This window comes from Excalfactoria chinensis, chromosome 13, assembly GCF_039878825.1.
Source record: "Excalfactoria chinensis isolate bCotChi1 chromosome 13, bCotChi1.hap2, whole genome shotgun sequence".
Lineage (NCBI taxonomy): Eukaryota > Metazoa > Chordata > Aves > Galliformes > Phasianidae > Excalfactoria > Excalfactoria chinensis.
In genome coordinates, this window is record NC_092837.1 from 2,430,848 (window position 1) to 2,443,964 (window position 13,117).

The window sequence follows — 13,117 nt, forward strand, 5'->3', positions numbered from 1 at the left end:
CTCAGGAAATTCCATGAGTCCACGTGTGTGTATTGGTGTGTGTGGGGATGCACACATCTGTAGTGTGAGCAGTGCAGGAGGAGTGTGCTGGTGCACATGTACAGTCTGTGTGCACACAAAAGAGTGCACACAGAGCTAGGTGTGTGTATACAGATGCCTATGCAGCTGCATGTGCAGAACTGTGCGTGCAGATGTGTGTGCAGGACTGTGAGTGTGCACACTAGCACCTCCGTACACACACAGCTTGCTGTGCTGTACCATTCCATGCCATGCCATACCACGCTGTGCCGTATCATGCTGTGCCAGAGCTGGGTACAAAGATGTGTGTGCAGATGAGTGTGTGAGCAGGTAAGTGTATACTCACAAGTGTGTACGCATGTGTGTGCACAAATGTGTGAGCAGAGCTAAGCATAAGTGCACAGACGTGCACACAGGTGTGTGTGCAAATGAACTCTCACGGCTTCACTGTGCCCCTAGCCATACCAGATGGTGCCATGCAATGCTGTGCTGTGTCATGCCCATGCTACCCCGCACAGTGCTGTGCTGTAAAATGCCATGCCATGCCATGCAGTGCTGTACCATGCCATACAGTGCAACACCATGCTGTACCACGCAATGCCATGCAGTGCTGTACCATGCAATGCAATGCCATGCTGTACCATGTAATGCAATGCCATGCTTTGCCATGCAGTGTTATGCAGTGCTGTATTGCAACGCCATGCAATACTGCACTGTGCCGTACCATACCACGCCATGCAACGTTGTGCCGTACCATGCAACACAATGCTGTGCCATACCACGCAATGCAATGCCACACCGTGCTGTAACATGCCATGCCATGCAGTGCCGTGCTATGCAGTGCCGTGCCATGCTGTACCATGCCACGCTATGCAGTGCCACAGCAGAGCCCCGCAGCGCAGCAGAGCCCCGCTCTCCCCCCCAGCTGCCCCTTTAAGGCGGACTCCCCGCACCGACCGCGCGCGGGGTGCACGCTCGGCTGTGCGCGCGGGTGTGTGCGTGTGCGCGCCCGCCCCCGGCCCCTCCCCGGCGCTGCCAATCACCCGGCGGCCGCTTTGATGTCGGCAGCCCTTGGCCGCCTCGCCGCCGCGCTCGCACACAGGCACCGGGCGCTCCGTGCCTCTGGCTGCCGCCGGCGCCCGCTGCTCCCAGAGAAACTTTGCGGGGCTCGGGCCGGGGGGCGGCACCGGGGGCGGGGGGCACCGCCGAGAGCGGCATCCCACGACGCCTGCCCGGCTGCAGCCCGCAGAGCCCCCCGCCAGCTGCCGGGGAGGGAGGAAGGGAGGAAAAGATCGAAGAAAGGACGTTTTTTGTATTAGTGTTTTTTTTTTCTTTTTTAGGGAGAGTCGGAAGGGAATTTAGGAGGAGGGGAGGAATTTATAAGGAAAAAAAAAGAAAAAAAAGAAAAAAGAAAAAAAAAGTTAGTTCGAATTGAGTGAGGGGAAAAAAAAGTTTAGAAAGGCAAATTTCGAGGGAGCGAAGTCGCATTTTCTTCCGAAGGCAAAATAATCGAGGGAGAGGAGGAGGGACGGCCGGCCGGCCGCAGGAGGGCTGCGGGGAGAACAATACTGCGGGCAAGTTGTGCGCGGCGCGGGAGGGCGCGGCGGGACCGACATGCCGCAGCTGGGCAGCGGCGGAGGGGACGACCTGGGGGCCACCGACGAGATGCTGGCCTTCAAAGACGAGGGCGAGCAGGAGGAGAAGATCCCCGAGAACGCTTTTACCGAGCGCGATCTGGCCGATCTCAAGTCCTCGCTGGTGAACGAGTCCGAGGGCAGCGGCAGCCCCGCCGCCGCCGCGGATCCTGAGGTGAGCCGGGCCGCCCCGCACGGCCCCCCCCGGCCCGCGCGCCTTTTCCAACTTCTCCCCCCCTCCCCCCCACCACCCCCCGCTCTGCCCTTCTCTCTCCTCCCATCCAGGCCATCCGCCGCGTGCAGGATCCGCAGAGGGTTTACCAGGAGAAGCTCCCGGACCACATGGAAGATGGTTAGTGGCGGCGATCTCCGTGGCTGTCCCCCGCTCCCTCCCGGTCCCCGACTCCCCACCCCGGCACCGGCCCCCTCCTGCCCCGGTCCCAGCCGGGAAGAGCTGGGGCTCCCCCCGGGACCCTCACAGCCTTACGATACGCCCCTTTGGGATTACAGAGCCAAAAGGTTCCCACATACACCATCGCTTCTTCCGTCCCCCCGCAGGCAGAGCAGCCACCTGTCGTAAGGCAGATCGTAATGGGGAACTCTGATTTTAGCAGGTATGAAGCACCAGGACCCAGGGATGTATAAAGGATCCGCATACTCTGGCTACCCCTTCCTCATGCTCTCAGACCCCTACCTGCCAAACGGATCTATGTCACCTCTGGTGAGTGCATCCTCTCCTTACTGAGACCTTTGGTGGCCTCTCACGGCCCAGCTGTGTTGCAGGTACCATGCAGGCACCTACATGTGCTTTTTTTTTCTGACAAATGGTGTCTAAGAGGCCCAGTGCTGTTCCGTGGGAAGGGGCAGTGATGCTCAGCAGCGAGCACTGCTTCTCCCCGAATCACTGGGGGATCTTCTTTGCAGACCCCCCTCTATAGGCTTGCCTTTATGCTGCCAACAATCAGATCCTAAGTTCTAACGTGGAAATGCCACTTCCATTATCTGGGTCTGGAGGTGAGCAGCTTCTGCTGTTGGTGTCCAGAGCTGTGTGCCGTGGCTCAGCTTCATTTGGCGTGTCTGCTGATGAGATGGCCAGCCTGGGGCCTGCTGCTGGTTGGGGCTGTGCTGTGGATGATGACCCGGGATGAGGATCTTAATGCCCTGAAATGGTGATGGGGGTTTTTCAGAAATAGTCTCGTGCAGCTGGACAGCTCTTCCAGTCTGCCCATAAAGTTTTTCCCTCTTGTGAGAAATCACCATCTCTGTATCATTTAATGTTTACAATGAGTTTTGCTGTATGAATAACTGAACTAACAGCTTCTGTACAAGAGCTGCCTTTGCCCATTGCCATTCCCATCAGAACTTGAGAACTTCCCAGTACTGCAGCACACGGAGGCTGTGCTCCTGTCATTTCAGGGGTGCCAGCATTGCCGCATTCGTTCCAGGTGTTATTCTGTATTTACAGTAGGCTGTTGAGAAGAGAACTTCATTCACTGTCTTTTAATCTTTAAGCTATAAAGGAATAAGGCTTAAAAGGCTTAAAAGAATATAGAATGCCCTCCTCAATGTAAGCACTTGGTTTGCTGAGAGGGGTAGGGGTTTCAAACTAGTGTTATGAGAAATGGATGGATTGTGGCATAGGAAACAATGCTGGAGTTGAAGTGTGATAAAATACAGCTTGTGGCAATCAGTGCCGTGTCCTCCCACCCCAGCCTGCTTGCTGGTCAGGCAGGAGGAGATGGGTCTTTCCAGCAGCTGTACCCCTGCATTGCTGTGCTGACACAGGAGGGGCAGCTCCTGCTGAGGTCAGGGGCAGTTTGGGGGATCTCTACATCTCAGAGTTGCCTTCAGCTTGCAGCAAGAAAAGGTGTCGGCAAGACACGGCCTCGCTGCTCTCAGAACAAGCAGCTCTTCTGTTGTTTCCCACCTCGTGTCTCTTCTGGGAACCAAGTTTCCCCTTCACCCCTCTGAAACACTGAGCTGCTCTACTGAGGAACTGTAATTGATGATATGAAATTTGCGTCACTGAAATGCATTTAGTTTGCTCTCTGGTGTAGAATCTGTTCAAGTTCAAAGTTGCATTAATCTATTCATTGTAGCGGGATGTTTCTTTTAATCTTAAACCCTTACTAGATGGGCAACAAAGTGCAATAGCCTATTTATTAGCAATTACGCTGAAAAGTAGATTGTGGTTTGTGAGTCGCTTTTCCCCTTGAGAGTGTAAAAAAACAAACCCGGGATGTTATTGTTGGAGCAACAGATAGATGTGAATAGGCTGCGTAGAGCTCACCGAGGAGAAAACTGAGCAGCAGAGAGGGATTAAATCCCTGAGAGGCACTGGAGTCACCTGCGGCCTTAGTGAGCCTTGGTTGGGTCTGCTGGGATCCTGCGGTGTTGCTTCAAATCCAGTTCAGTGTTTTGTGCTAAAAATGTGTTACCAGAGATTATTGGGAGAAATCTTCCCCTTTCTCAGGGCTGGTCCTTCCTTTGGATTTTGGTGTTGGCGCAGTAATTCCTCCAGTATATATTTCCGAGCTGTTTTTTCTTGTGTTTATGTTGATGGTGTGCATCTTATCGTTGCTGTACGATGTATTGCTCTCGTATGTATTGCTGCTGTGTGCATTGTGAGCTGCGATCCGGCGGCCGCTTCAGTAATTGAGGAGGTCAGATCTGCGACCAGAGATCTCAGATATTAACCCTCCACAGAAGTGTGTTTAATTAATGCTTCAGTGTGAGTTGGAGGGAAGGTTGTGTGAGTGGATGGGATTATGGATTGCAGTCGTGTGCATTTGATGGTTGGTATTTTTGGTTTATGGGGCTTCCTGGAAACAGTTGTTTGCAGTTAGGATTAATTTCGGAGTCCTCAAAAACAAAACATGAAGAACGTGCACCCATGTGTGTGATTTGCACGATACCCAGGTTTTGCACTTAGCTACTAGACAAACCCCTGCCCAGAAAGCCCCGTTATTGCTGCAGTGTTGGGGGTGCTGTGAGTGGTGCTGGAGTCAGCCCAGAGCGCTGCCGGCATCGCTGTAATGCTGCTGGCTTTTCTGCAGTTTTAGTTGCTTGGTAGCATCAGTTTGGTTTTGTTTTGCTCAAGGTGGCCCTGCCCTGGTGATGCTCACCCCGGCATCCTGCTGGGCTCCCTCCATCTCCACAACCCAAACTGTAACTTCTATCAAAACAAACCCACTGGTGTTATTTACACGTGCTGTTGTCGTTCCTGAGCGATGCGCTGAACGTGTCTGGGTACCTGACATCAGCAGCAGCACGGAGCCAGCTGATGTGCTGGGGCCCCCACCTAGCGCAGGATGTGGCCAGAGCCAGCCTGCAGCAGCATCCAGCTCGGCAGGCAGTGGGCTGCCAACATAGGCTGCTTTTTAGGGCAGCTCAGCCAGATGGGCACCATTCTGAGCATGCACAGGTATCCGTCCATGGCTGCAGAGATGGCAAAGAGAGAAGGGAGGGAGGTGGGGACAGGGCAGCCAGAGCTTGGGTTTCCAGTGTTCTGGGAGCATAAACAGCCATCGGCTGCTCTGGGTCAGGAGCATCTCAGCATAGACTGCGAACACATCTGAAATCTTGACGTTTTTCAAGGCACCAGGAGAACCGTTTCTCACTCGGCTCTCAGCTGTCACATGTGTATGGCACGAGTCTGCTTTCGCTCTCCTGACACGTGAACAAGTTCAGCGTTTCCCAGAGCAGAATACATGGGATTTTCAGGCTAGAAATCTGCAAGAAACTTCCAAAGAATATGAACACATTGAGGAACTGCTTTTCTAAATGAAATACAAAATCATAAAGCTATATCCTTTTTTAAATAGTACAAATGACTTTAAATCAAATTAAGGTACATCCTTAGTAAGAACACCAGCCTTTCAGGTGGTTACAAACATTAGAGGTCAGACATGGTCAAACATGTTAACACTTTGATCAGATTAAAATACTTTTCTTGCTACAGTTGTATAATTGAGTTGAGACCCGAGGGGGTTTTCTGAGCATTGTTACATCTTGTACCATGTGGTAGTTAAATGTTAGAAGGAGCACTTGTAAGTTCCTTCTGTGCATAGGTTTGTGAAGCAGGGGCTGCACAGCTCCATCCCATGCCCAGGGGTTGGGTTGTGCTCTGTGCACTGCCTTGGCTGAGGGGGGTTCCGTCCTCCCACCTTCACTGCATCCCTCTTGTGTTCAGGCACCGGCGAGGTGTGGGCCGGCGGGATGTAAATGTTCTGTGTAGGAAGCTGAGGCGCTGGGCTTCGTCCTGTTCTTGTTGCAGGGCCAAGAGCCTCTATTTCTTTGGAAAATGGTTTTCTTTGCTGTTAAGCTCTAACTGGAGCTCACGTAGGAGCAAAAGGGTGGCGGTACCTTCTAAATCTCTGCACACTTACAGCCCCCATGTGAGACAGCAGCCCTAGGAAATAACGCAGATGTTCCTGAGGTCTGCCCAGCTCCTCTAGTTTGGTTCCCATTCAGTGGGTTTGAAATGTCCCCTTGGGCAGGGCAAGATCAAAGCGCAGCTACTGCTGGCCCCAGGCCACAGGTCCCAAATGTGTATCATGAGGTCAAAAAGCACAGAGCTGAAAGTCTCCCTCAGTGGTTAGAAGGAGTGGATTGGTCCCAGGGGCAAAGCTTTAATGCTGCCCTATGCTGGACAGGAGCTGAAGGAGCATGAACTGAACTCTGGGACTGGCTGCTGCTGCAGCCCCTTCACTAGGTCTGCTCCATCCTTTGGAGGGAGGCTGTTGTCCTCTTAGCATGTCACATAAGAAGTCTGCAGCTCAGCTGCTTCCTTATAGAGGTCTTTCCATCCTGACTTGCACTGTCAGAGTAGTGGTTTGATGTTCTTTTTTCCTACATGATGTTCTGATCCTGTTGAAACCAGGAGCAAAAGTCCCCAGCTGGGGTTTGTCCCTGCGAGGGGCCGACGCATCCCTCTCCAGGTGTGTTGCCCCAGTTGGCAGAGGCTGGCAGCTGCAGCTCTGTGCAGTACCAGCAGTGCCTGCTGCACTACAAGAGCAATACCAGTGCCAGGCAGCTTCCTGGTAGCAGGGCTTGTGCTATGGGACCTCCCCATGACAGTGCCCCGTCCCCATGAATGGTTATATTCCTGGCAGAAAGCATTGGGAGTGCAGCAGCTGATGATGGATGGGTCTTGTAGCAGACAGATGCATGAATAAATAAAAAAGCAAATCCACTTTTTCCAGCTCTTCTACCCAGCTTCAGACTGGATAATGGTGAAAATAATATTTGATGTTAAAGCGTGCTGTTGGATAGGTGGATGTACCGAGGTACAGGGCTTCCGAGGTCATTTGTTGCATGTCTGATTCAGTGTTGGTTCCCCCCAAGGAAAATTCTTGCGTTAATTTCTGAGTTCATATCACACCCTCAATTTTGAAGCAGAACTTCCCTTTGAAATAAATTAGAGAGCTCTGCTTAAGAAGCAGCGACATGATACAGCTCTGCGCGTGTGTGGTCTAATATAACCTTATTTTTAAAGTTGTTTGGAACGAAAAAGAGAGAGAGAAAAAATGTCACAGGGAAACAAAAGCGAGTTTTATGTAAATCCTCGCCCGTGAATAACTGTGCATGTGATTTAGACGGCCCAACAGTATCTGCTCTCCCCCTGGCATTCCTTCACAGGAGCTGAGCTGGCTGCTGGTGGGGAGTTGCTCCAGCACTGTGCACTCTGAGGGCACTGTTCCTGCGAGCTCCCAGCTGTTGCAGTTCACAAGATGTTCTTAGCTCCACTGGTTGAGAATTAGGAGAGCATAGCAAAAGGCAGCGTAAAGCCGAGCTCCCAAAGCTCATCCATGTTAATGATTAATGTTTTTGAAACTTTAACTGGGAAGAACAAAGTGGTTTGGGGGTTAGTGGCACACGGCATGTCCGAGATGAAAGCAGAGCCTCTCAGCCTGCTATCCCGAGCTGTAATGGAGAGAACGGGGAGGGAAGTGGCAGCTCTGGGAGGCAGAGGATGTGTCACAGCATCTCACAGCCAGCTTTCTGCGATAAGTCTGTAGGCACCGCTCCGTTCCTGTGTTTGGGTGGAAACTCTGACAAATCCGTGCATTTGGGTTTGCCTGCATTTGCTGTTCCAAGGTTCCCATCTGAGTAACCACACGGACACTTCTGTGGCTGGGTGAGACGTAGCGAGGTCTGTAGGGATGATTCGGGCTGCTCTCACAGATCATCTGTGAAGGGTCAGATCCCAATCTCAGCTTGTACCTCTTGTATCCGCAGTGTGATCTGCAGGCTCAGCAGTTTACAGGGTAGAGGTGGTGTGAGCTGCACACCTAAGATTGCAGTCTGCTCCGGACGGTGTCTGTGTGCGTGCCATGGCAGTCAGCAGCAGATCACAGTCGAACAGTGAGAAATATCAACAGTTTTGAGGGAACATCTATGCTTTGACATTAATCTCACACCCATACCGCCTTGTCTGCCCTTTGGCTCTGAGTGATACAGAGAGAACGAATTTAGTGTTCATTTCGGATGGTTTGGCCTTTGACCCTCCTCGCTAATTCACCACAGGGAAGGTGAAGAGGGAGGACCTGGCTCAGTGTGGCCCCTGTTGTGGGGAGGCTGTGCTGCACTGGGCAGGCCTGGGGGAGCAGCAGTCCAGCATGTGCTGCTGTTCAGCTGCTAAAATCCCCGCTCCATGTGTGTGTTGGGAATTCCTGATGCAAACCCTCGAGGACCATCTCCTGCCTGTCTGAGGAGGGACCAACTCACTGCCCAGCAGAGACGTCTCCCATCCCAGCCCTCCCACGCTTTGCACAATCCTGTAACGCACGTCATGCATCTCCTTCCAGTTGCTGCCGCTTTTCCTTATTTTCCCATGCCTTTCACATTCCAGCTCACTGCTGCCTGTGCCGGAAGATAGCTAGCATCAGCATCTCTCCCAGCCTGATGCATCTGTGCTCTTACCTCATTCACCCACAGTGGGTGGAGGGCACAGAAATAGGAGAGCAGGTTCACGCCGCTTCCTGGACTCTCTGCAGAGCCGCTGCAGCAGGGAAGGCTCCTCAGCCTGACAAAATCCCATAGTGCTGCCAAGCTGGGAGCTGTCAGTACCCCCACACAGGCTCTTTTATGTGCTGTTCTTCCAAAGATCTCTTTAAAAATACACACTACATGATGCTTGCTCATTAATCTCTGTGTCTGGAGGCAGGAGTGAAGGTTTGGTAGGACTAGGTGACTCAGAGGGTTGGTTACAGGAGACAGAGCTGCTTGTTTCCCAGTTCCCAGTTTTAATCCTCCTGATTTGGGGACAGCCTCACACCCATTCCTGGCTGTCTGGCAACCTGGCTAAGGTTCTGGCCGGCCCCTGGGCAGCTCGTGGTCTGGATGAGGAGACAGCCTTGGCCAAGCCTGGCCACACTAAGCCCTCTGTTCATGTAAGCTGTGGGCCTCATCCTTGCCTTGGGGTTGCCACTTCAGCACATGCTTCTGGCTCAAACCCACCTGCTTGGCTTCTCAGAGGAAGTGATTGCAACACCATGTGCCTCTATGTCTTGATTACAGCAGGATCTTTTTCTTGGTCACCTCCAAATGATCTTGGAAAACAGCTCTCTCCTGCATGATGACATAACACTGCTCCGTCCTCTGGCCCTTTTTGCTAATAATTGCTCTTGAATGATTATAAATCAAGACCCTCCCCAAAGTTGTGAAGGCCCATTCTGCCTCTGCCAAGCTTGGTCAGGGCCGAGATAAGAAAGGTGAGGAAAAGCCATCTTACAGAGCAGTACCTGCCTGGAGCATCCCATGGCTCTGGGCAAAATGCACTGCCATGGCTTCCTGTTGCCATCCTGTCCCCTGTGCTGCAAACCACAGCTCAGCTGCAGCTAGAGGAATCTGCTGCATTGTATTTCGTGGGGTCCCAGAGTTAGTATTTTGTTAAACAAAGCAATAAGCACCATAATGCTATGGGAAGTTTTCAAAAACAAAGTAAAGCTGGATGCTGGAATCTAGGGCACTTTTTCCCTGTGGTTGTAAGAGCTTTACATTCGATTAAATGATAGCAAAAAAAAAAAAACAAAAAACAATGTTTCAACAGTGTCTCCTTTGTTCCACTGAGAGTTTGGAGCTGTAACATACAAAGTACACGTCTGTCTTGTAGAGCTACATAGTAATCTGGACTGACCAAAAAATGCTTTTTATTCTTAAAGTAATTCCACTTCTGTGCTATATGTTGAATTTGTTTTCTGCTGTGGTTTGCTCTGAGAAGCAATATCCTGGGGTGTAAACCGGGGACTCACATGAGGGAAAAACACAAAGGTCTGGGTTCATCAGGTGGGCCTGGGATGATGATGGGCCTGTCTCAGCACAGGGGGGAGTTATAAACACGCTTATGGAATAGTTGCTCAGGTGACAATCTTCCCAGTAAAAAGCTTAGAAAGGATCAGGAATGTGAAGTGTGTGAAGAGATGACTCCATAGGGAAAAATAGACCTTCTTTGCTGATAGACCCTTGTGGTGCAGGTCCTAGCATGGCCAGGCTGGTGGTCTGCTTCCCTGGTACACATTGCTGTGCTGTGGGAGCTGGGACAAACAGCAAGGAGTATTTTCATCTAAAAGTTATGCTTTGTGTGACTTTGCCCTTCAAGAAGAAAAGCCCGTTCCAGCGTGGGAGGCGGCACGCAGCCCCTGACACCAGCATAACCCAGGCTGAGGGCTGCCCTTTGAGCTCTGACTTCCTGCTGTATCTCACACAGCGTGGCAGTGCAAGCTTTGAAATCTGACCATGTGGGGTGATGGGGACTGTGGGCATCCAGGTGACTCTCGTGGGAGCACTTTGTGCCACGCTCGTGTTTCCGTCTGGTGTCGGACGACTCATGCAGTCGTGTAGGAGAAATGAAAATATGCATATTCACTTTAAATCCAAAACAGGAGCAGTCGTACAAAATAAGAAACGAAAAGACAAAAACGACCCTGAACCTTTCTGTTTAACTTTCTCTGATACAAAGCAATTTCTCCACGACTGTGCACCATATGAAACACATTATAAATGCTCTTGTAAAATCCACATCGTTACACCACATGAAAGGCTGGCTCCTAAAAATAGCCGTTTGGAGAGGATGCAGGCTAGTAGCAATTTCGGTGATCGTGAAATAGTTGTGTTGACATCTCAGTGCATGCACACCCACAGAAAGCTTTGACTTTTGAATATTCTTAGCAACATTTGTGCTTTGTGGAATTTTCCCCGTGCTGGTCCCACGAATAACTTCTTACCCAGCAGTGTTCCTTTTTGATCGTATCCGTAAGTTTCTAAACCTTACTATATTGAGAAAATTGCTCGACGATTTTTCCTTTGGTGTGAAGGTCTTTCCTTGCTGTCAGTTTGGCAGCGGTTGATGCTATCAGTTGGATTTTCCCACTCTTGTCCATGGGATATTTTCTTTTTCCTCCAATAGACACATGTATCCTGATGTTCGATAGGCTGTCAAAGTGTAAACCTGGAGCGTCAGATGATAACACAAGGAGCAGCACATCTGCCCGGCCTTTGCATCTGTCGTAGTATTCAAAAGAAAGTAAATGAGATCTGCAGTAATTATGCAGTAATATATCCACAACAAAAATTTCTTCCTCATCCCAGCAATCAGAATTTGGCTTTGGTTTTGAAGAATGGAAAGGTACAGCCTGCTGCCTTTGGTGTGTTTGCAGCAAAGCCCTGGCTGCTGTACACTGCCGTAGCTCTGGGATAGACAACAGAGCCTTGCCAGCTGATATCACTCAAAATCTTTTTGAAGAGCTCGTCAGATTTTATTTTATTGCTACTGTGTTTTGGTTTTGGCCTGTTATTTGTTTGAAATCATTACTATAGGAGTAGCTTTCCGAAAACTGGTGGAGTCTTCAGTGCTCATCTCTGTTTGCATTCTTCTTTTGTAAGCAGGGATGGGGATGCCGGAGCCACGCGTCTGCAGACATCCAAGTGTTTGAAGGTTGGGGTTTGGGTCTGTCCAAGGTTTGAGGTGCGGAGCTCCTCTAAGGCTGACTGGAAACAGTTTGGTTCAGAATCAGTTTGCTTTTGCAATTGGAGTAAGCTCTATGGTGATCTTGAGTGAAATAACAGGGTATTAAAGAAAATTACGTTGCTCCAAAAATAGCTGGCATGAAAATCATTAAGGCTGAAGCCTCATATAAATCAGATGTAGCTGTGATTCTAATGGGGCAGAATAAAAACTTCAAGAAATGCAGCTCGAAGTGCTTGATTGTGAGGGCTGCAGTCCTATACGGTTTGGTTTAATGTAGAGTGCAACTCTTGTTCCTTGTCTGGCCCTGGAGTCCTTTTCCAATGGCAGCCTTCCCTTGAGGTTTTTAATCCATCTGTTGAATTCTTGCAGGCTGTTAGTAACTTGAAAGGTTCAAATGATGTACAAAATGTGTTTGCTGTTGCTTAGCTCTCTGAAACAGATGGATGTGGGAACACCTCTACGAGACAATGATTTTAGTTCTTCCAGACATCGCAGAACAAATGCATTCGATTCTAAATACAATCAGCATCTTTCCAACTAAATGCTAAGAAATGTTGACCCACACATTGGCATACATGCTCTGTATAATGCAACAGATACATTTGGAAAGAGCCCCCAGAAGATTTGAACACTTCTACCTTAAAGTTAACGTCTGTTTTCTTTAACTGATTGGATGGCTGAAACCAGGGTTACATCTGATGGGTTTCCTGGCATTCTGATGGAGTCCGGGCTTTTCCTGCTGGGAGCAGAATGCAGTTAAAACAATAGATGTGCACTGCTAGGATGGAGCTCCGAGGTTCTTAGCAGTGTTGTACAAAAATATTGTAAAGATTTTATTTCTTCACTCCAGCGGGCAGCAAGTTACCTGTTATCATCAATGCCAGACGTTTGGTGATTGGCACTAACAGAAAATGGTATATAACTACATCTAGATATTTAAGCTTTGCAAAAATAACGCTTTTTCAGACTGTAATCTGCTACTGCTACTGATCCGGTATGTGGATCTGGTTGGAAATGCATGCTGAGGGATGAGGCAGGCTGCAGTGCTGGAAGAGTGAGGCTGTGAGAGATGAGCACTTACTTCCAAAAGCATATTTCTTTGTAATTGTGTGTCTCTCCCGGCGGGTGCACTGCTGGTGCCGTGGGTGGGAGCTGCTCCTCTGCCTGTGCCCCGCAGTTTGTTTGATACGGAGCCCACCGATCCTGTTACCAGAGAGCACCAGGTGCCACGTAAATAGCCGACTAAACAGACATTAGTAACACCAGTTGTTTGTGTGTTAACACAGGATGTTCTCAAAATCAGGTAAGAAGTGAGGCATGCTACCAAGTTTTACAGCAGAGGAACAGGATAGTCTTGTACCTGCGTGCAGAGATGCAATGGAGGAAGCATGGTTTTATCCCAGCTTCTGCTCTGGGTCCCCCAGCAGCTCGTCTGTCTGGGACGCATTTTCCCTCAGGAGTGTTTTGAAGTGTTCTCATGTGCAAGTGAGCTGAG

At 50.1% G+C, this 13,117-nt stretch overlaps 1 protein-coding gene across 5 annotated transcripts in view; it reads left to right on the plus strand.

Annotated features, from left to right (window-relative positions):
* The first annotated feature begins 1,074 nt into the window (after positions 1–1,074).
* TCF7 (transcription factor 7) overlaps positions 1,075–13,117 on the plus strand; it is a 56,199-nt gene continuing 44,156 nt past the window's right edge. For 4 of the 5 annotated variants that reach the window (XM_072347874.1, XM_072347876.1, XM_072347877.1 and 1 more), the window contains exons 1-3: positions 1,075–1,827; positions 1,938–2,004; positions 2,264–2,373. In XM_072347874.1, coding sequence (XP_072203975.1) covers positions 1,633–1,827; positions 1,938–2,004; positions 2,264–2,373 — 372 coding nt within the window. In that variant the 5' untranslated portion in view covers positions 1,075–1,632. The remainder of the gene's footprint in view (positions 1,828–1,937; positions 2,005–2,263; positions 2,374–13,117) is intronic. The other variant, XM_072347875.1, reaches the window with a different exon arrangement.